A 23,386-nucleotide genomic window follows, 5' to 3' on the forward strand; every position below is an offset into this window, starting at 1 on the left:
GGGTCTGGGGAAGGGCCTGCCACTGTAAGACCCCCCCCCCCACCCCCCCCATGCAGTCAAGCCCAGCCAAAAGAGCAGTGCAAGACAGCTGTAATTATGCTGTATTCAGTTAATTACCCCCTGAAACCCACATCTTTAGCAGAGGTCTCCTTGAATATGCAGATGCCACTCTGTTGTAATTAACTCTGCTTTGTAGGTTTTCAAGGGCTCCTCTTTCCTCGGCCTTTGATCGAGTGGAGCGTATCCCTCTATATTTAGAGAGAACTCGAAGGCTTCTCTCCGAAAAAAATTAAAATTAAAATTTAAAAAAAATTGTCTGAGCTATGCTGTCATCAGCGTAAGTTTAAGGTGTCTCATGATTGTGTGTTATGTTTCAGTACACTGCTGCACTCACCCACATGTCTGGGTTGATAAATGCAAATGGCTTCAGTTTGGCAACCTATAATTATACACCTGACAGCCACTCATTATTGGTTGATACGATTACTTTCAATTGAGCTCAAATTATCGTTTGCTTGGAAAATCGTTTTGGCGTACATGGGAGAAAAAAAAAGCTTTTTTTTTCTTTTTCTTTTTTTTTGTAAAACTGCAGGTATATTTAGTTCAGTATTTTCATAATAATGTACTTTTTTTTCAAAGAGATAGATTCATTTAGATTATTTGTGTATATAGTTGTCCTAAAAAGTATTTTGACACTGACACTAATTGAGTCCCTCTGAATGAATGAATTAATGAATGAATGAATGAATGAATGAATGAATGAATGAATGAATGAATGAATGAATGAATGAATGAATGAATGAATGAATGAATGAATGAATGAATGAATGAATGAATGAATGAATGAATGAATGAATGAATAACAAAAAGTAAATAAATTTAAATAACAAAAAAGTAAATAAATTTAAATAAAACAAAACAAAAAGTTTATTTACTTGTTGTTTTGTTTTATTTAAATGTATTTACTTTTTTGTTATTTAAATGTATATATAGATTCTGTAGATAGATTTGGAACAACTTGGTTTGATTTATATCACCACCTATTAACAAAAAGTAAATAAATTTAAATAACAAAAAAGTAAATAAATTTAAATAAAACAAAACAAAAAGTTTATTTACTTGTTGTTTTGTTTTATTTAAATGTATTTACTTTTTTGTTATTTAAATGTATATATAGATTCTGTAGATAGATTTGGAACAACTTGGTTTGATTTATATCACCACCTGTTTTTGTATTAATTAGATTTAAATTTGTATGTGTATAACTATAGGGATAATGTGTATGTGTGTGTGTATATATATATGTATATATATATATGACACTATAACACTATAGAATTTGTTAAATTTAAAAATAAAACATAAAATAATAAAATCAAATAAAACGAGATAAATAAATTAAAAAACAAATATCTAAATATTTAGAATGATATTTTATATTATTTTATTGATTTTATATGAATTATTTTTATTACATTTTATTATATTAATTATATGTTTTTTTAAATATAAATTACAGGACAGTTAAGTTCACTTTTGATTTTCATTTGTGTGCGTTTACTAATCCATATAAAGCAATAGCAGCCTGTCTGTTAATGTGCTCTCAATAACGTGATGTAATGAGGCTGCGCACGCATTGCTACGTTTGTTTGCGTGTGCTCTTTATTTTCAGCATTAAGTGCAGTTCTCTGCCATTTGGGCTTTGAAAGTCTTGTAACCTCCAGTCAGAATCATGCCAGATTAGACTTTGTGTCAGGGCTGTAAACCTAATTAAGGGAGCCATTACACTTAGCTCTAAATGAGAAGTAGACACAACTAATTGCTTCCGAGAGGTCTCTGTTTTCCTAATAATGTACCTCCAAAGTGGTTTGGCATTAGCCTTATTTTATTTGCAATGAAAATACATATTACAGTGTCAATGAGCACTGACTTTTCATGTGAATTGGCACCCACACAAAATTTGCTTGGCAGACCCTGCGGATTGTAGCTAATAAACGCAATTGTCAGAAGAGTAATCATGGTAATGCAATAGAGTATAACTGAAGCCTGTCATCTGCGAAGACTGGCTTGTATCCGTTTTTCCCATTTCTTTTTTATGTCGTTGCAGCTGCATGGCTGCGATTCATTCGGCTGCAATTAAAGGCCGTGATTAATGAACTCACAAGAGCGAATTCTCTGACTTTGAGCAGAGGCAGATCATGTGGGTGTGTGTGATGCACGCTTGTCTCGATCCAGTACGGTAACAGTAGGTCTGTGGTAGAGCCCCCATTCCCACTATACAGTCTAGACAACACAATTGTGCTCACTGAACAGAGCCCTAATAAGCCGGAGACCAATAACGTGCTATTAGACAAAGTGCTCATATGCATCGTCTGCACACATGAGGCCTGTGCTATATCATATACCCCACTGTGATTAATCTGCAGCAGGTTTTATTTTTGGCCATTTTTAAAACACAGTACAGCATTATAATTCCCAGTGTTGTGCTTGCATTAGTCCTCGATGGCTAATTTGTCTGTTTATTTCCTAAGACGTATGATGTGTAAATATCCATGCTTTTAAAAGTTAATGAACTGCAAAAAAATAAATGAATAAATAAAAAAAAAAATATATATATTTACTGTACAATTGAAGTCAGTGGTCACCAAAACTTTGGTTCCCAGCATTCTTCAAAACATCTTATTTTATGTTTCGCAGGAGAAAGTAAGTCATCCAGGTTTGGAACGACATGAGGGTGAGTAAAATATATCTTTATTTAATATGAAGCAAAAGATAATTTACAGCACGATACCCCAGGTGAATAGGGAAATTTAGTAAATAACAGATATCATCAACTATCCAGTTGCTTGATTGCATTAAGAATTGCAAACTTTTTTTGTATTAAAACTTTCCTAAAATGTTATGTTTACATATGCAAATGAGGGATTACCCAATTAAATATGCACTAATTTGCATAAATGTCCAGCCTGGTTCAAAATTCTTGTTTCATTTTGTTGTCATATTACGGTCAAATGTTTTTACAAAGGAAATTTTAGATTCCTTATTTTGTCACCAACCAGAAAATGTATTCATTAATTAAATTATTCCCAATGATTTTTGGGAGAATAAATCTTGTATAAAATCAAGATAATTATGTCTGAACAAACCTTCAGAATATAGATAGGAATAAAATGGTAAAGTTTGGCGGTTTTGGAGATTTTGACACAGTACATTAAAAAATAAAATTAAATAAATAATTTGACAAAACGGCTTTTATTGTAATTAAAATCGACAGACACAAATGGTTAACATGCAATAAAATAAACAATTAAAGGAATATTTTACCCAGAAATGAAAATTGGCTGAAAATGTATTCACCTTCAGGCCATCCAAGATATAGATGAGTTTGATTGTTCATCACAACAGATTTGGAGAAATGTAGCATTACATCACTTGCTCACCAATGGATCATGTGCAGTGAATGGGTGCCGTCAGAATGAGAGTCCAAACAGCTGATAAAAACATCACAATGATCCACAAGTAATCCACACCACTCCAGTCCATCAGTTAATGTCTTGTGAAGTGAAAAGCTATTTGTTTGTAAGAAAACAATGTTTTTTTTTACCTTTAGTGCCCTGCCTTAAACTCAAGTGTCCTATTGTAAAGCTGAAGAAGCTGCACGTTTCAAAAGTGATGACCCATTTCATGTGTACTTTTTGAACTATTTGTGCACTCATCTGAAGCAATGCAATGACCCAAATCCCTGCAGTTCAATGTTGATGAATAATGTGTTCTCAGCTATTTGCAGGCTGTAGCGATAGCTTGCTGCGACTTGCCAATAGTGTTTGTGGAAAGAATGCTAAACAAAGCATTACTACTCTGGGTATCATATTGCATGAATAATAAATCAATTTCAACACAAATGGTATAAATATTCTTCATTCCTCACACGTATATAGCGACATCGTAAACACATATGTGGAGGTAGTATATACTAGCATTTGCATTTTAGATTCATTATCCTACTCATTAAATGCAGCAGTGTATCTAACAAGTATGCAGCACAGATGATTCATGATATGCAATAGCAAGCTGACCAAATAATAGGGAAACTCATCCTCTGTGAAATGAGAGATAGGTGTGGCCTGAGGGAAAATCTACAGCAGACCAATTGCAATGCAACTGTTATGTTGGCTGGCAAGACAGAGGTCCCATTCCAAACTCTGATTGGCATGATCCAGGAGCAGATGGTGGAGGGATGGCATCAAAAACTGGCACCCAGAACACAGCATGGCTCTTCGACAGAAACAGCAAAGTCCGTTAAAGTGTAAGACAAAAGAAAGGCTTCACTGAGAAAAATCCGGAAAACTCAACAAATCAGAGACACACTGGGCTGCTTTATTGTTAGCAGTGGCCACAGAACATTATTGTGTACAATATATGACATTTAAAACAATAATATGAAATGAACTACTTGCTTTGACATTGCATTTGTATGAATTCATTTGATTGAGAAAATTAGAGGCAGCATTATCTTGTGAAGTTGGCTTTGGAAGTTCTTTTGGCTGTGCTGATATCAGCTAAAAGTATCGCGTTTAACTTTTACACGCTATAATAAGGGCCACACATGGCCTCAGACGAAACCTCAATGCTTCTGGGAAACCCAAATGTTGTTTCCCTGTTTTTAATTGCTATACTTCAGTTGATTTGTCTCTTTGTTTTGCGTTTCTTTACTAAATCATGCTCCAGACATGTTTACTGTACTTGCTAAACATGCTGAGATTTGATTTGTGATTGTAACACTTTGGAGCAGATCGGATTGAATCGACAAAGGATTCTGCTGTCGAAATATATCCCTTAAGGCTGCCGGAGTTTTGCTCAGGTTTGATGTTGAGTTTGAGTTAAAACTTCGAGCACAAAGAAAGAAAGTCACTGAGAAAATGGCTTGAAATCATGGGGTTTTATCCTGGCAAGTAATTTGACAAAGCTTTTAGGGAAAAACACTGAATGAAATGACTGAATAGAGCCCAACAACAAAATGAAAAGTGTATCCTCAGCTGACAAGAATGGGCTTCCCATACTGCTATTCAACATGATTCTATGTGTTTGTATTGTTCTCTTTAGCTGCAGGGACATATATATTTCAACATCTGCTCTCTCTGTTTTTGTAAAAGTGGAGAATGTTGTGCTTCCTTTCAAAGTCTTTAAGTCACATTGGAACATTAAATCAATACTCAGACTTGATTGCAATGTCAGAGAGTTTTCCAAAAAAGATTCAAAAGCACAGCTAAGGTACAAAAAATGCCAATACTATAAAATAGTTTACAAAAGTCTGACAGCTAATATCATATACAGTGTGGAAAAGGGACCAGTGGGGAAAAATAATGAAATAAAAGTTGACAACAGGAGAAAGTAATATAATTGTCAGCAATAGGAATCACAGTTCCTGTAATAGTCCATTTTCTGATCTGATTGTATTCCTTTTAAAGTATCAAATTGCTCTGAAAAATAAATGTAATAAAATCATTTTTTACCACACGTGAGTGCAGGCAGGGATTAAATATGTCTGCGGCTGTTTCAGATGTGGAAAAACATTGAATATAAATGTATGCTTGTAAAAACATTCAATCAGACATTAAGCAATTATTGATCATGGTGTTTTAGTCAATTTTGTACTTTTAGACAATTTGTATACAAACAAAAGAAATATATATATATATATATATATATATATATATATATATGTGTGTGTGTGTGTGTGTTTATTAATTAAAAATGTTTTTATTTATTTATAATAAACTTAAAGTGATTTATTATTTTAAAACCCTTTTTATTTTTAAAGATTTTGTTTGACTTCTAATGTTAAGAAACACATTGCAACAACTGTTGCTCCATTTTACAGGCTCATTAAATAAAAAATCACCCCAATCCACTTTATTCAACTCCTGAGTCCTGTGAGTGTTTTTTTTATCGAAGTTCAAGTGATGTTTACTTCCTTTCTAAGTGTCTCTTGAAAGTTGTTCCAGTCGGTTTATGGATGTTGTCTGTCCCAGGCTCGATCAGCCCCTGCAGGCCGGCTCTCCACCCAACAGCTGTTAGGTTTTAAAAGCCTAATATGACAGCATGCAGCCTACATAGTGTTTCTGTATGAATATTAATGCAGTTAATGTCTGAGACCTATTTGCACATTCCAGTGACAGTGCAGTTTTGTGAATTAAACGCAAAAATAAAACATTGAACATTTGTAATATTTTACATTACTGTCTTTATTTCTTTTTCTTTCTTTCTTTCTTTCTTTTTTTATATTTTCCTTTTTTGTTTTTGCTTTTAGTGTGTAGTTTTCATTCCTTCTGTGCAATACAGTGTATTTGCAATTTTCTCAATAAATAGCATTAAAATATATGTCATTAGTATTATTTAGTTCTTATAGGCTCAACATGGTAAGTTTGACCATAACATTTATTTGCCCAAAGAATGTCATGTGTTGTAGCTCAAGGTTTTGTGATAAATGTGTAGAGCTTAGTGCTGTTTTTTAGGCAAAGCAAGTGCATATAGTGACATATAGTAACTGGAATTTGATGAGCTGCCTCTTGTGTTTTTGTCTTCCCTTCAATTTCCGAGAGATGACATGACCTCTGTTGAACCTGCCGGTCTAATAAACGGCGCTGTCTGGTGTGTAGGACCCAGCGAAAAAGGGAAGCTCCCGGTGAGAACTGAGGAGAGAGAGAGAGAGAGAGAGAGAGAGACTCCTCCTCGTCTCCGGTGTCAAACTTGACATCAGCCTCTGAGCCGAGAATGGTAACTTGTGTCGGAACAGAAGCCCTCACATGAGTGGCATGCTTCATGGAGTTATGTACCTTGTTTCGCCCCTTCAACTGCTATCATGGATTGCAAAACCTTAATACTTTTCCTTTTTCTCTTCACGTTTATTTCCAGCGCAGAATTCATTATTCATCCATCCAATGAAGGTAAGATAACGTCTGGAGTAAGAGACGTATTATAGCCTACCTCATCTCTGCTAATACTGTAGCGTGTCATAGACTCTGTCTTTACAATACTGCCAAATGACTTGCGCTGGACCAGACAGGGTTTTATTTCTGCTCAGCTTTGACAGGGCAAAATGAAATCGAAGTGAATAGTTACCTGCTTTACCTCCGAAGCTCATCCAATAAGCAGCGGCGAATTCGACCATATTGCTTAAACGCTCGCCCGTTCACTTTATGTCAGAACAGCTCCAAGTGAACCGATTTATTCTGAGAATCAATAATATCGCAGTTCTGCGCAAAACGCATTGAATTGCTTGCGCGAGAAATTGATGCAAAGGTATTGCTGCAGATTCAACTTTTAGTACTGTTTATTGTTGTTTGTTAGGGTCGCTTGAGCTACATGATAAAAGCATGTTTTGAAACGATCGATCGATCACGAACGCGCAACGACTGAGCGCAAAATCCAGTCCGAAAATCAACGGAGCGTACCGCATAATCTTAAACTAGGCTGTATGTGAAGACTCTTTGTCCATTTGATTTATTAAATTGCTTAAATTATTTTGTCGCTATTTTGTATGGAGTCTAGCTATGAGGCATACTGTATATACATGCGCTGTAAGTTTGTGCGCCGACTTTATTCAGTTGCACTGCGCTTTTGTTTTATTACGTGAAATACTTAAACTTATTGGATATACTTTGCTTCAAATGCGCCAATTGGGTAAGCAGATATTTACCTGCCATCGGGTGTCTGTCACATATTCAAATAGCCTCTTCCTCTTCTTCTTTATTTTTTATTTAATTATGAATTAATTTTTTACGTAAAGCAATACACGTTGATGTTAACGTAAAGCATATTTTGAAGTGTTTATATTTACTATTATAAGCTGCATACAGATTTTATGAATATTACTCAAAAGTAATAGGTTACATTCAAGTTTACTGGTGCCGACGTTGTTTCAGTTATCTAGTGCTATTCATCACGATTAGTTATTAACTTAAACATAATAGCGCGTGTTGACATATTCTTTTTTTTTTTCCAATCATATATGGCCTATTGGATAACCTGTATAGCCTAATACAGTAAAGGCCTACAAGCGAATGAGATTTCAAATAAAGTGATCAAGTGACAGTACAATCGAAATAGTCGTTAAAGTCAATAACTTAAAATCTTAAGCCTGTCAACATTTGAAGGCAGCAAAGTTAGGTACAGATGCAATCTGCGTATTTTTAACAAAACAGTTGTTATTTCTAGGACACTGCATTTGTATTTTGACATCTAAACGTCCTTTGTGAAACACTTTAAGAAGCGGCGGGATCTAGATGTAGACACTGTAGCCTAGGCCAAAATAACGGACAGGGCCTATGTTTTATTTATTTTTATTATATGCTTTAAATGCGTGTGCACAGCATTTTAATGTATATCATGCGTATCCCTAACTGTTTTGTTCACAGTGATTAGCATTGTTTGTCCCGTTCAGAGCTATAAAGTTTTTTATTTTCCATAGTCGCTCGGGGGTGGGGAATGAGACGTGACGAGACAGTAAACCTTTGTGTATAGTCCATCATTATACTAATTAGAAAAGTTTCCGTCATTGTCACATATTGGATATACAGGCCTGTTTATTAGCATTTCCAAAACTTCAGGTGCTCTGACTTGACTATATTTGGTCTAGTTAGAGAAAAAAGAAATGGCGACTTTTGTTAGTCTTATTCAGTGAAGAGATACAGAAGATGGAAAGATTCGTTTAGTTTTGTGACTTTATGTTCGGAATGAAACAAATATTCAGGCCAATTTGCTATTATTGGGTTTAGAATTGGTATTTTTGTATCAGAGTGTAGAATGATCTTTGTAGAAAGATAAGATGTGCTCATATGCGTTCAACTCAGAGGTGGGCGATAGCCTACGTCTAATATGTAGTGATATTTTAGCTGTCGAACAGAGCGGCTTTTCTCTCTTATTGTGATTTATGGGCTGTGAATTACCTTTTGCTGAAAAAGTATGTAATGGGACGTGTTTTTCACCAGAGAGTGTCAGTATAGAGCCACAGCTATTGATATCACTTAAAGTAAAGTGCTTTTTTTTTACAGATTGCAGTCGCCAAATCAGTTCAAGTGTGGTGTTTATAATCTCCTAATAAGATCTTAATTAATAAAAATGGAAGGTTTATAGTTTTATTAACTAATATTGAACGTGTCAGAACAGTCAGAGGCCAGTTCGGTGACCTCTAGGAAATCGCGGCTCACCTCCCGAAATTCATGTAGCCTATTGACGCAGTCTGCCTCGATTGAATTATGATTTGATTAAAAAAGATGTTCAACTATACATGTCATGTTCATATTAACCCCCTTTCTTAGAATAATACATGTACACTACGAGCATTCATTCATTCAAAAAAAAAAATATTATGAGACTCATAAATCCTTTCAGAGGCAATATTCAAAAGTTATATATAGGCTATCGATGCGAAGCTACTCAGTAGCCTATTTCCCCCTTTTGCTCAGGAAATAAACTCTAGTAGAGTTTGAAACGCCTTTCAGTTTTTGTATTTATATTTAATGTTTGTATTTATCCCATACAACTGTTTCTTGACCTGACACCAATGACTTTTCAGATGAAACGTTTTCTTCTGCTCGGGCTGAAATAGGCCGATTTACTACACAGGCTGTGCACTTTAACCCTTAAAATCAGGTCGTGAAATAGGAATAACAATAATAATCAAAACTTTAAAGCAAAGTCTTTATTGCATGGAATGAATTTTAATAACCAAATCTTTGTAGAGCGAACCTCATTGCGACCTCATTCCTCATTCGTGTCGGTCAACGTGTGTGTTATAACCTATGTGTCTTTGAAGATAGAGGATAAAGCCCGAAACACGTTACTATGTCAATTTAATTGAACTGAGCAAAATTAAGCATTAAAATACATTTTAAAAGCTACAGCTGGCTGCATTGTTTTTTTTCTTTTTAAACGATTACAAAGTTTGGGGACAATTTTAATACTGAAAACTCTAGGCTAATTAACTATAGCCTACAGCATCTATAAACAACACCTACATATAATAATAATAATAATTATTATTATTATAAATAAATAAACACTCACCAATTGAGCTCTGTAATTTAGGTAGGTCTTTTCTGAATATCATAGCAGCACAGTAATAATCTAAAAATATTCTTGACTATTTTTTTACTGCATTTTTCCTAATGGCTGTGAAAACAACAGTGTAACTTGAGGCCTACTTACACTGTCCTATAGATGCACACAGCATCAAAGCACTCATATTTTGCTCCTTTTTTTTTGCTCACAACAAATTTTTATATCTTTTTCTATCTCTCTCGGGTAATAGTTGAGATTGCTAATAGTATTTTTTTTTCATACTTATTTTTTTTCTTCCATATACTTAAAATATACACATTGAGCTTTCCTGGTGTAAAGTTTATTTAATAATAATGGTAATTTTCTCAATTAGTAGAAGTGGGTTTAATGCCAGCGCAAAATTTGGCTTTTTTAATAAGCAACACATGGCATAAAAAAACAACAACAAAAAAAACAGGGAAATTATATCTTCTTTTTGTGGATCTGGGCACACTGCCTAGTGAAACATACTTCTGTTTAAAGAATCAAATTAATCTTTCTGCCATTTAGCTTGGCCTATGTGAGTCCAATGTTTGTGGTGGGTAAACTTTTGGGAGCAGTCTGATGCATATCGCCTATCCTGTCATCCGTACGCTCACGACAGACAGTTTTCCGAGCATGTGGGATTACAGCAGTTACACGCCGAGTCCTTACACGCCGATTTCAACTAAAACAACAAAAGTCTCCCTGAAATATTTCAGGAAATCTCCTCAAAGCCCATCAGCTCCAGAATAAAGCATCTGCCAAAAGCATCAATATAAATGTTAACAAATCATACATCACAACTACGTTACTAAGGTTTCCATTTTCTAACTTGTGGCCAAGATGGCGCAGTTTGCAAGCCACAGTGCTTCGCTCGTACAGACTATGTGATGGCAGCATGACATGGTGTGGTGAGATGTCATGGTGCACTGTAGCTTCCAGACGGGACGGCTAATGTTTTGCGAGTGATGCTACGTTTGTAGACATTTGGAAATGTGCTTACATGTACAAACGCATCCAATGCATACCATATCATCAATATAACAGTAACATGTGTGGTCCAGCTGATGGGTGGATTTTGGATGGAGATGGTGGACAGAAAAGCTGTAAACATTCGAAAGGGCTGAGGCAGACACCCTGAGACGCGACTGAATTATTCATGGCGTAGAGGTTAATACTTCATTGCCATCGTGCCACTATGGGCGGAAGCTTCGATCAAGTTGCAAGACCTGCGAGTTGCTATTGTTTTTCCATTTGAATGTGTTTATTTTTGTTTTTTTAGATAGTTGAGTTGGGGAATTATTACAAGTATTGACCTCTCAGAAAGGTTTTGGGGTTCGTGGCGACCCTTGGTGAAGGTAGACCAGCTGCAGGGGAGGATTTAGTGCGGGTGAGAAAAGGGATCATTGGAGCAGCAGTGGATATTTTGGACACACATATCGCGGCCTCTTGTCCTCACTCGAAAATCCTTTGAAAATAATCCGCCATGTGTCTTATACACCCACAGTCAGATTTGAATAAAGCCAGGCATCAGCTCCTCTGCTGTCCGAGGACCCGGCGGTTCTGAGGTGTTCAGACACCTGACTCTCATCTTAATTCAATAACCGATTTAATTAACTAACTGAGAGGTGAAGAGGACGGCGAGAAGAGAAGGCACTGTGCCATTTACGGGCCATATGGTTCTCTTATACCCATGCAAATCGCATTCAGATCATAATCGACAGCCGTGATCACAGCTATGTTCAAGGTTGGTGGCTATTTTCTGCGAGAACTTTATCCTTATCGCTTCAAATACAGTGAAATCTTAAGAATTATGTGACAAAGGATTAATAAAAAGGCGATTTGCAACACACTACATTTTTTTTACAAACACGATATTGGAGTGATGATACTTATTCAGCATGTGGGTTGTTGCCGCAGAACATTTTTTTAAAGACAATTTTAAATAAAACATGTAGCAGTATATTCAAAAAATTCTTGTATTATTTTATTTTATTTCATTTATTTTATTATTTTGAGTTTATTTTGAGTTCATATTAAACAACATTTATTTTTATTTTATTTTTTTTGCGGAAAATAGCTTAACATGTTGCTTTAAATACTTTTAAATGGATTTTCATTTTTCAACTTACCTAAAATATTGCACCTATTGCATTTGTTGTCGACTACCCATAATATCATATAAAAGTAAAATTGTAATACCGTTGAATTTAAATGTATATCTATACTTTATAGCTATCCATAGTATGATATAAAAGTGAAATTATGATGCATTTGAATTGAAGTGTATATCTATTTTATCTCTAGGTTGATGGGTAAAAATAATGAGGTATTCTAAACACAGACTTCTTGTCTTCTTTGTTAAATTCAATAGTATGATCTCAATGTAAATATAATTGTGGTACTATTTCTGTTGTACATGTTTATTATAGTAAAAGATGGTGGGTAGATTTGTAGTAGTTTGTGAGTTGTGAAGGAAAATGTAAACGTTATTACAATTGCCCCACACTTCAGCTAAAAAAGTAATTTGTCATTAGTCACGTAACCATTACATTTCACATTGAGCTGTTCTTAGATAGTTTGCGAATGAAACATTACCATTGTCTCTTTTTCAGCACTGTTAATGTGTGCGATCAATGTGCCATGTGCTGATGAAAGGCAAACAATAGCTAGTAGTGCAGAGATGATACATTAGAGAGACAGAAAGCCCTTGGCGGCCTGTGGTTGGAATCTTAGATTATTGTCTCGCTCCTGTATTGATTTACCTATCTTGTCTGGTATAGTTGGTTGGATGAGATGGCCATTGGATCAGCTGTTCATAATCAGCCCTCTGTTTTGTGTTGGATGCGTTGCTTGATGCTCCACTTTTGGTGGAGAGGGTGAGAATGACGTTGGATGTGATTTCCTTCTCTTACAGCTGCAGAAATCCGCCTCACCCATGTAGCTTTCTAATTTTATGGTCTCAAATTTCCCTGGCCGGCTCAATTTGAGATGCGGGCTCGGCTCATTGAGAAACTGAAATTGGAACCAACAAAGCTGGATGTGAGCTGCCATTATCTGACATAAGCAGATAGCTTTATTATAGTTAATAGGGATCATCTACAGTATGAGAACAGCCAGCTGTTTGGCTAGTGCTCAGGTGCGGTGCCGTTTTCTGCTGGAATTTGATAATGGGGTCTGTAGCAGACTCTCCTCACAGCTCCTGATATGTGGACTAGCAGTCAAAATTATGGATGCACCTGACTGAATTTATGCTTCTCATGATCTTAAAAACCTTCTCATCTTTTAAAGAAAAAATAATAATTAAATCTTTGAATTGTTTGAAAATGTTTGAAATTAGTTTGGTAGACACACAGGCAAAACTGAATTGAATTGAATTGAATTGAATTGAATTGAATTGAATTGAATTGAATTGAATTGAATTGAATTGAATTGAATTGAATTGAATTGAATTGAATTGAATTGAATTGAATTGAATTGAATTGAATTGAATTGAATTGAATTGAATTTAATTTAATTTAATTTAATTTAATTGTCCCGTCATATGAAATAATTTAATTTAATTTAATTTAATTTAATTGTCCCGTCATATGAAATTATGCATTCTGTACAAAACTAAAATACAAAACTTTTTTTGATAATTCAGTCAGTTAGATACTACAAATCATTAATCTAATTGTTTTAATTTTCTATTTGTATTTGTAATTTGATGAATGAAAAACAATAGATTATTAATAGCAAGTAAACAAGTAAAAAAAAGTAAAACAATTCAATACTGAAAATAAAATTAATATAAAACTGGCTAAAAATGGCTCAAACTTCACATGGTTCCCATCAACATTCCATAAAAATCTGCTTCCTTGTCAGATTTTTGTCTCTACAAATTTGATTTGATTTTATTATTTTATTTAAATACATTACGCAGTAATGATAATGTAAAATAATATTATAATAATCATTAATAAAGTAAATAAATTATAAAAGTAAACAATGAAAAGTGTTCAGCATAAATGTTAACTTCAGTACTTTTATAAAAACATCTTATTATGCATCTCATGATGTTGGTTGTGTGAATTTCCAGAGCGTTCCAGAGAAAAATCTCAAATAGGAGATATTTTAATTTTTTGGTCAGTGTTAATGCTATGTTTTTGGTCACTACCAAATTTCCATATTTAAAAATGGTGTTATTTTATCATTTCGATGACTTCACTATTGCTCTAAAATGAGCAAAGTAATACATGAGTTAATAAAAATAAATATTAAAGAATGAGTAGGTGTGTCCAAATGTCTGACTGGTACTAGGAACAGATTGCTTATGTTTAGAAGGTGCACTCGGACATCATGTCACGCTTTGTGATAAGAAAATAAATGCTGGCATTAAAGTATATGTTTCTAGGCACTTTTAGAAAAGAAAGGTTTATGTCATCCATGTCCCATATGTCCATTTGTGGTTTGGCTGGATGTTTCCTGGCCGTCGCTGTAGGGAGAATGAGTGACACAGCTATAGTAGGGGCCATAGACGCCATGCTGAGTGGCCCACATGTCAGCTGGGATTATGCATTTACTGTACGCCGACGGAGGCTTTTGTTCTCTCTCTCTCTTTGTGCCTGTAGAAGCCTTGCTCAATCAAACAGGAGCTGTTGTTATGAGAGAAGGAGACACTGAGATGTCAAGAGCTTGTCACGACCTTCTCGGCTGCAGCATGCCATGCAGCCAGCCAGCCATTTTTAATAATGCAGTATTTCCTTTCCTTTCTGTCATCTCTCGTTGTTTTAGCTTTCATTTTCCATTGATTTTTATCTTTGTTTTTGTTGTTGTTGTTTCCTTCATTTTAATTGATTGGATTGGACAAGGATTTGATATTGTGTTTAATAAAAATGAAAATTTCTACACAGATAGAAATAAATATTGAATACAAAGACAGATACAGATTAACTATTGTATGCGTGAAATAAAACAATAACATCAGAGAATTGTCCAATATTTATATCGCATAAATTAGAAAAGCATTAATAAGCAAAATATGAAGGGAAAATAAAGAATGTGTCCTATGAATATATTTATTTTCAATTTCTATTATTTATAAATTAATATATTTTTTGAAAGTGGTGAAAAATATATATTTTGTATCATTAAATAAATAACTGTATATATTGTTATTTATTTATTTCATCTATTTATTTAGGATTTGATCAGTGTGACTAAAGTCATATGCTATGTATTATATCACATTCATTTGATTTATCATATGTATATCATATATCAAATATTCTATAAAAATTATTTAAGAAAAATTGCTAAATATTTTTTAGGACAAAGTTAACTGCGAAAGTGTTTTGGAACTAAATGCACTGTGAAATGATATTTTAAACATTACTGATTTAAATAAATGTTTTTTACATTTAATTAATTAAAGTTATTATACCATGTTAGTGAGAAAATGTAGCATTTTGCTAAGACTTTGTTTTGAGCTGGCATAGTTACATGAACTTTTATAGTCATAACAGCAAATTATGCAATAATTAGTAACTAACCCTAAACCAAACCCTAACCCTAATCTTAACCTACTTGTATTTAATATTGCTCAGTACTTATTTGTGTAATTATGCAGTAAAAACGTCACCTTAAATGGGTGCATTCAAAACAATAATTGTTCTAGCTATAATCTCTTATCAACACATCGCTTTAAAATATTGAATCCTTTCGGATGGTGTCTGTTAGATAAAAGAAACCATTTGTGATTTATTCGCCTTGTTAAAGGATGCCTATCACAGAAATAATACTCAGAAACACAAAGGATCAACGATGGGTCAGACATTAACGATCCCGTCATGCATGGGGTAACGAGGGTAACTTTTCTCCGGCCGGTTAAAGCTAGTGCGGCTAACTGAAAAAAATACTCGTTTGAAGGATGAGTCCATTGTTTGTTTAATTGGATTGTGGCATAAAGCAGTGCAGCTGAGTAAATACTGTGTTGATCGGGACGCTACACACTCAGAGCCATATCCCGGCCCGAGTGGACATGTGGCGGGGGGTGAAACCTGATCTAAAAAGGGCTAACTGCTTATTTGTTTCTCTCCCCTTCTCTCTCCTTTTCTAGTTAACCTGTTGGACTCCAAAGCAAGCCAAGGGGAGCTGGGCTGGATATCATCCCCATCCCACGGGGTGAGTGCTGCAGACCTAATCTATATTTCTTAGTGGAAAAGAAGAGAACAGACATTTTGTGCTGTGAGGATGCTGTTGGGGAGCAAAAATTATGTGTGTAGTTTTTGGGGCATTTATTATTTTGAGTTAAGTTTCAAAAACTAAAATGATAATTTCAAGTGATTTTGTTTGGATAATTTTACAAAATAATTAGGGGTTTGACAATAAAATTATAATTACATTTTAATTTTTTAAATACTAATTTATACCGGTGAAAATGTATTTATTTTTATTTATTTTTTTACTGGTGAAAGTCTGAAATGATTAAGCTTTTTTTAGTGTTTTTGAAAATGGTCTCTTATGCTTACCAAGGCTGCATTTATTTGATCAAAAATATAGTAAAAAGAGTGATATTGTAAAATTGTATTGCTATTTAAAATAACTCTTTCGTATTTGAACATGTTTTAACATGTAATTTATTCCTGTGATACAAAGCTGAATTTCCAGCATCATTACACCAGTCTTCAGTGTCACATGATCCTTCAGAAATCATTCTAATATTTTGATTTACTGAAACATATTTTATTTCATATTATTTTCAGTGTTGAACACAGTTTTTAAAAAGAAACCTGAAATGTATCACAGTTCCCACAAAAAAATATTAAGCAACAAAAACTCAACATTTATAATAATAAGAAGAACCATTATTAATAATTGAACACAAGAAATAATTGATAATAAATGAGTGTCAAATATTAGAATGAATAGCACATTTGCATATATTAGCATATTAGAATGATTCACATATTATAATGATTTCTGAAGGATCATGTGACACTGAAGACTGGAGTAATGATGCTGAAAATTCAGCTTTGGTCACGGGAATAAATTACAATTTAAAATATATATTGAAGTAGAAAAAGGTCTTTTAAATTAATTTAATATATTTATTTAATATTTGATCAAATAAATGTAGCCGTGGTAAGCATAAGAGAATTCTTTCAAAAACATAAAAAAAAAAAAACTTAATTATGTCACACTTTTGACCATTTATATAAAAAAATACAGAGAACATATATTATAAACATGATAAAATAATGTATGAGAATATTAAGCCCAAAGGTATGGTTTTCTTGTCAGCATAGAACAAGTCAAGGTACTTTATTTCTGTTGTCAAAACCTCAAGGTCGCAACTTCCGATAATAACCATGTTTATTTGTCGAGCTGCACAGGTATTGGTCTCAAGGGTTACTCGGACCAAACCGTTCCTTAAACTTTATTATGTGTTAAAATGACTTGCTGGCAGTTGCTAAAGGTAATCCAGTAATTTGTTCCATATAGCTGCCAAACCTTGTTTCCCCTCGTTCTTTTTCACTGTTGGCACAGTAAAACATAAAGCTTCCCTTTCTTAGAAGCAAGGGAGAAGAAAAAGAAAAAGATGAAGCAAAAAACAAAAAAGGTCATTTGCATTTTATATTAAGTGCTTTTTAATGTAGAGTGCATTTATGGAAAATTGAGTAATTGCACTAATTTGCTAGATTAATTTCTAAATGTTCATAAATTCAACCGAGAAAGCATCGTTAATCTCTACAATAGCCATAAAGGCGATTTAGAATGAAAAAGGAAATCCCTCGCAGATACGCGCTGAATGCTCTGGGATTTATTAAGTCGACATGTAGCCGTTGTCGCGATTACGGCAAAGATCAGGTTCTCAAGGTGAATTAACTCTAATTACTCAGGACTTTTCCCTAGTTTGGAGCGATAAGCATGCTGCCCTGAAAGCTATGCCCTTAAAAATGATTTCAAATAATGTGCCTCTGCAGCAGTGACACTGACGGATGGGTCGCCCGCCTTCTGCCAGTGTAAGCACAAATCGGCCCGGTTAAAGCAAATTAAGAGCTAAAGCCCATCGGATGCTCCCTGTGCAGCCGCAGTAAATATAAATAGGCCCTGCGCAGACAGCTCTTTAAACACGCAGCGCTGTTTATTACGGCCTCTCCAAATTGCATCAGGCCTCAGCCTGGGATTCATTACCCAAGGCAGTCGGATTGCTCTGTCTGCACCACGACTACCCATATGTTGCACTGCTCTGAAGACTCTACGCAATTGTTCCTTGAATTTGTAAAAAGCATCTTTGCTGTGGCATCTGTGGAGACGCCGATAAGAGCTTGATTGGTGGTTGTAGTTTTGGGGTTTGGAATGCCTCGTTTCTCCAAAGCTGTTTTACCTCAGCAGCAGAATGAGAAGTGCAAATTGCTCTTGAGCACTGCCTTGGCTTGGCATTGGCATTGTTTTTAATTCCATTTAAGATTTTTGAATGAATAACAGGATTGTCGCACTGGGAGTATTGGTGGCTGTACTGGATAACAGGCCAGAAATGTAAATATTCTGGGCTGCAAATATTTTTAATTGTTTTAGAATAATTTTCTTTGGTTAGTGTAACAGAACCAGTTTTTGAAATATGACATATATAAAAATATTTATACATACAGTGTAAAATCTTCATTTAGGATTGATTGGTATGACTAAAATGATATATTATGGTATGAGTAGTCTTATATCATGTTAATTGGATTTATCATATGTGTATCATGTAGGTATTTTTGTACAAATATTCAATAAAATATTTAGGAGTATTAAGTGTGGAGTGAAATAAAAATTACAAAATATATTTTTAGGACAAAGTTAACTGTGAAACGTTATGAAAAGTGCTACACGAATAAATAAATAAAAATGTATGTATAAAACTTCAAATTTTTTATAAATTTAAAATGTTTCTCTTCTGGTTCATACCTCTAACCACATGTAAGAGACACTTTAAAGGAGACACTTTATTATAAAGTTAATATTTTACAGATAATATTAAACCAATTTTGTTGGCTTCGGTACAGTAACAAAATAAATTCCAGTTATTTAATTTTGCATAATATTTCACTTTTTCCTCACACTATATATTTTAAACAAACTTTACATAGTTGTGTGCGAGTATGCGCACACACACACACACACACACACACACACACACACACATATATCCCACAAAAAAATATTAAGCAACAAAAACTCAACATTTATAATAATAAGAAGAACCATTATTAATAATTGAACACAAGAAATAATTGATAATAAATGAGTGTCAAATATTAGAATGAATAGCACATTTGCATATATTAGCATATTAGAATGATTCACATATTATAATGATTTCTGAAGGATCATGTGACACTGAAGACTGGAGTAATGATGCTGAAAATTCAGCTTTGGTCACGGGAATAAATTACAATTTAAAATATATATTGAAGTAGAAAAAGGTCTTTTAAATTAATTTAATATATTTATTTAATATTTGATCAAATAAATGTAGCCGTGGTAAGCATAAGAGAATTCTTTCAAAAACATAAAAAAAAAAAAACTTAATTATGTCACACTTTTGACCATTTATATAAAAAAATACAGAGAACATATATTATAAACATGATAAAATAATGTATGAGAATATTAAGCCCAAAGGTATGGTTTTCTTGTCAGCATAGAACAAGTCAAGGTACTTTATTTCTGTTGTCAAAACCTCAAGGTCGCAACTTCCGATAATAACCATGTTTATTTGTCGAGCTGCACAGGTATTGGTCTCAAGGGTTACTCGGACCAAACCGTTCCTTAAACTTTATTATGTGTTAAAATGACTTGCTGGCAGTTGCTAAAGGTAATCCAGTAATTTGTTCCATATAGCTGCCAAACCTTGTTTCCCCTCGTTCTTTTTCACTGTTGGCACAGTAAAACATAAAGCTTCCCTTTCTTAGAAGCAAGGGAGAAGAAAAAGAAAAAGATGAAGCAAAAAACAAAAAAGGTCATTTGCATTTTATATTAAGTGCTTTTTAATGTAGAGTGCATTTATGGAAAATTGAGTAATTGCACTAATTTGCTAGATTAATTTCTAAATGTTCATAAATTCAACCGAGAAAGCATCGTTAATCTCTACAATAGCCATAAAGGCGATTTAGAATGAAAAAGGAAATCCCTCGCAGATACGCGCTGAATGCTCTGGGATTTATTAAGTCGACATGTAGCCGTTGTCGCGATTACGGCAAAGATCAGGTTCTCAAGGTGAATTAACTCTAATTACTCAGGACTTTTCCCTAGTTTGGAGCGATAAGCATGCTGCCCTGAAAGCTATGCCCTTAAAAATGATTTCAAATAATGTGCCTCTGCAGCAGTGACACTGACGGATGGGTCGCCCGCCTTCTGCCAGTGTAAGCACAAATCGGCCCGGTTAAAGCAAATTAAGAGCTAAAGCCCATCGGATGCTCCCTGTGCAGCCGCAGTAAATATAAATAGGCCCTGCGCAGACAGCTCTTTAAACACGCAGCGCTGTTTATTACGGCCTCTCCAAATTGCATCAGGCCTCAGCCTGGGATTCATTACCCAAGGCAGTCGGATTGCTCTGTCTGCACCACGACTACCCATATGTTGCACTGCTCTGAAGACTCTACGCAATTGTTCCTTGAATTTGTAAAAAGCATCTTTGCTGTGGCATCTGTGGAGACGCCGATAAGAGCTTGATTGGTGGTTGTAGTTTTGGGGTTTGGAATGCCTCGTTTCTCCAAAGCTGTTTTACCTCAGCAGCAGAATGAGAAGTGCAAATTGCTCTTGAGCACTGCCTTGGCTTGGCATTGGCATTGTTTTTAATTCCATTTAAGATTTTTGAATGAATAACAGGATTGTCGCACTGGGAGTATTGGTGGCTGTACTGGATAACAGGCCAGAAATGTAAATATTCTGGGCTGCAAATATTTTTAATTGTTTTAGAATAATTTTCTTTGGTTAGTGTAACAGAACCAGTTTTTGAAATATGACATATATAAAAATATTTATACATACAGTGTAAAATCTTCATTTAGGATTGATTGGTATGACTAAAATGATATATTATGGTATGAGTAGTCTTATATCATGTTAATTGGATTTATCATATGTGTATCATGTAGGTATTTTTGTACAAATATTCAATAAAATATTTAGGAGTATTAAGTGTGGAGTGAAATAAAAATTACAAAATATATTTTTAGGACAAAGTTAACTGTGAAACGTTATGAAAAGTGCTACACGAATAAATAAATAAAAATGTATGTATAAAACTTCAAATTTTTTATAAATTTAAAATGTTTCTCTTCTGGTTCATACCTCTAACCACATGTAAGAGACACTTTAAAGGAGACACTTTATTATAAAGTTAATATTTTACAGATAATATTAAACCAATTTTGTTGGCTTCGGTACAGTAACAAAATAAATTCCAGTTATTTAATTTTGCATAATATTTCACTTTTTCCTCACACTATATATTTTAAACAAACTTTACATAGTTGTGTGCGAGTATGCGCACACACACACACACACACACACACACACACACACACATATATAGGATAATTCAACAAATTAGATACTAAAATGTTTCATTTTTCTATTTTGTTTTTGTAATTTGATGAATGCAAAACAATAGATTATTCATAACAACTGAATAAGTCAGTTGTGCAAAAAGGAGTTAAAAAATGAAAGCTCAAAGCAGTAAAACTAATATAACACCGATTGTTTTGACACAAACTTCATCAACATTCCATAATAACCTACTTCCTCGTCTTATTTTGGCCTCTAACAATCTGGAGTAGAAGCCAGAAGATCTACTGCATCGTAGCATAATCGACTGAGACTAAACAGGCAGCAAACACAACATTTTCATTATGCGTTTCTGAAGTCACACTCCGCCAACGCCTGCAGCGAAAGACAATATTTCCAACATGATGCTGAAACTCATTTAGTTTTTCCCCCTGAAAGGAAACTGTGAAAGGTCTCCAGCTGTACAAAGTGCAAAGAAAACCCCCTCTATAAAGGTGGATTAGCACGTCATATGGCCGCAGTGGGGTGAGTGGGCAGCACACAATGTGTTATGGTTCCTCTGTGGTAAAAGCTGTGATGAAAAGGTATTGACTGATAGGGCACAGTTGCCGCTGTGACCTAGTGCAAGAAATCTTAGATGGTGAAGCACTTGTCATTTCTAGTGTTTCCTGCTATATTGTGGGAATGGGGTGGGCTCACGGGCCTCACGTATAAACATAAGCCTTTTTGGAGTGATTTGTGTCTTCAGTTTAGTTTTGGGAGGTGTATTTCTTTGTAATATAATATGGATGAGTTTATGCTTCTTGAACAGTGTTGGAAAGCTGATTTGAAACTGTAGCTTCTCGAAATACAAGCTACATATAAACTAAAGCAATTTAGTAAGCTACACTTAAGTTGTTAGCAACACAACAACCAACCAACCAGTAGCTATCTTCACTGACTCTGTTTAGGGTGGCAATACATTTTTTAAATAGGTCAGATGATATATTTGGAAGCTTTCTTTCTTTCTTTCTTTCTTTCTTTCTTTCTTTCCAATCACTTGTAAAAAAGATGTGTGCTTAACTGTATTGAATGTACATTTGTAGTGTACTTCGATCAATTCTTTAAAGTATACTTTACAAAACTGCATGCGATAATAATGAAATAAACGTTTAGTTTGTATTTTTATTGTAATTTTTACAGTAGTTTGTTATTCAATATTACATTTAAAGTTAATATATTTTAAATGTAGTAAATTGCATCTTAATCATTATAAATGTGTATTTACAAAAATATTTACATACATGACATATCGTTTTTAATAGAAATTACATTAAAATAAAGTTTAATTTACAGTAAATGCTTGTCAGTACATTCAACAGTACACTATATGGAATTACATATAAAGATGCATTTAAATCCTACTTAAGAGGGTAAAATAAGTTGTTAATTGCGTTTAATATAAATCTGTAATACTTTTTAAATACATGACATAAATAGAAATGACAGAATCCATTTATATATATATAAATTTACCATAAATGTTTGTCAGTGCATTCAGCAAAAAACTTTAACCTCAATTCAAAGACAATAGAAGTAATTATGAAATGTATATATAAAGATGTATGTTGGTCACAAAGCATTCTAAAGTTTAGCTAATTGCATTTTATATAAATTTAAACTATAATTGTAACGAATCATCCACTGAAGGCGAGTTGAAGTGAGAACCCAAGTGCAGCTTTATTTACAGTGATCCAAACATCCAAACATAATCCGAGACTTG

General features: G+C 34.0%; 1 protein-coding gene across 1 annotated transcript in view; it reads left to right on the forward strand.

Moving 5' to 3' along the window:
• The first annotated feature begins 6,744 nt into the window (after positions 1–6,744).
• epha3 (eph receptor A3) overlaps positions 6,745–23,386 on the forward strand; it is a 136,810-nt gene continuing 120,168 nt past the window's right edge. The window contains exons 1-2 of the mRNA XM_016471778.1: positions 6,745–6,947; positions 16,184–16,248. Coding sequence (XP_016327264.1) covers positions 6,863–6,947; positions 16,184–16,248 — 150 coding nt within the window. The 5' untranslated portion in view covers positions 6,745–6,862. The remainder of the gene's footprint in view (positions 6,948–16,183; positions 16,249–23,386) is intronic.

This window comes from Sinocyclocheilus anshuiensis, unplaced genomic scaffold (genome assembly GCF_001515605.1).
Source record: "Sinocyclocheilus anshuiensis isolate Anshui unplaced genomic scaffold, SAMN03320099.WGS_v1.1 scaffold616, whole genome shotgun sequence".
Classification (NCBI taxonomy): domain Eukaryota; kingdom Metazoa; phylum Chordata; class Actinopteri; order Cypriniformes; family Cyprinidae; genus Sinocyclocheilus; species Sinocyclocheilus anshuiensis.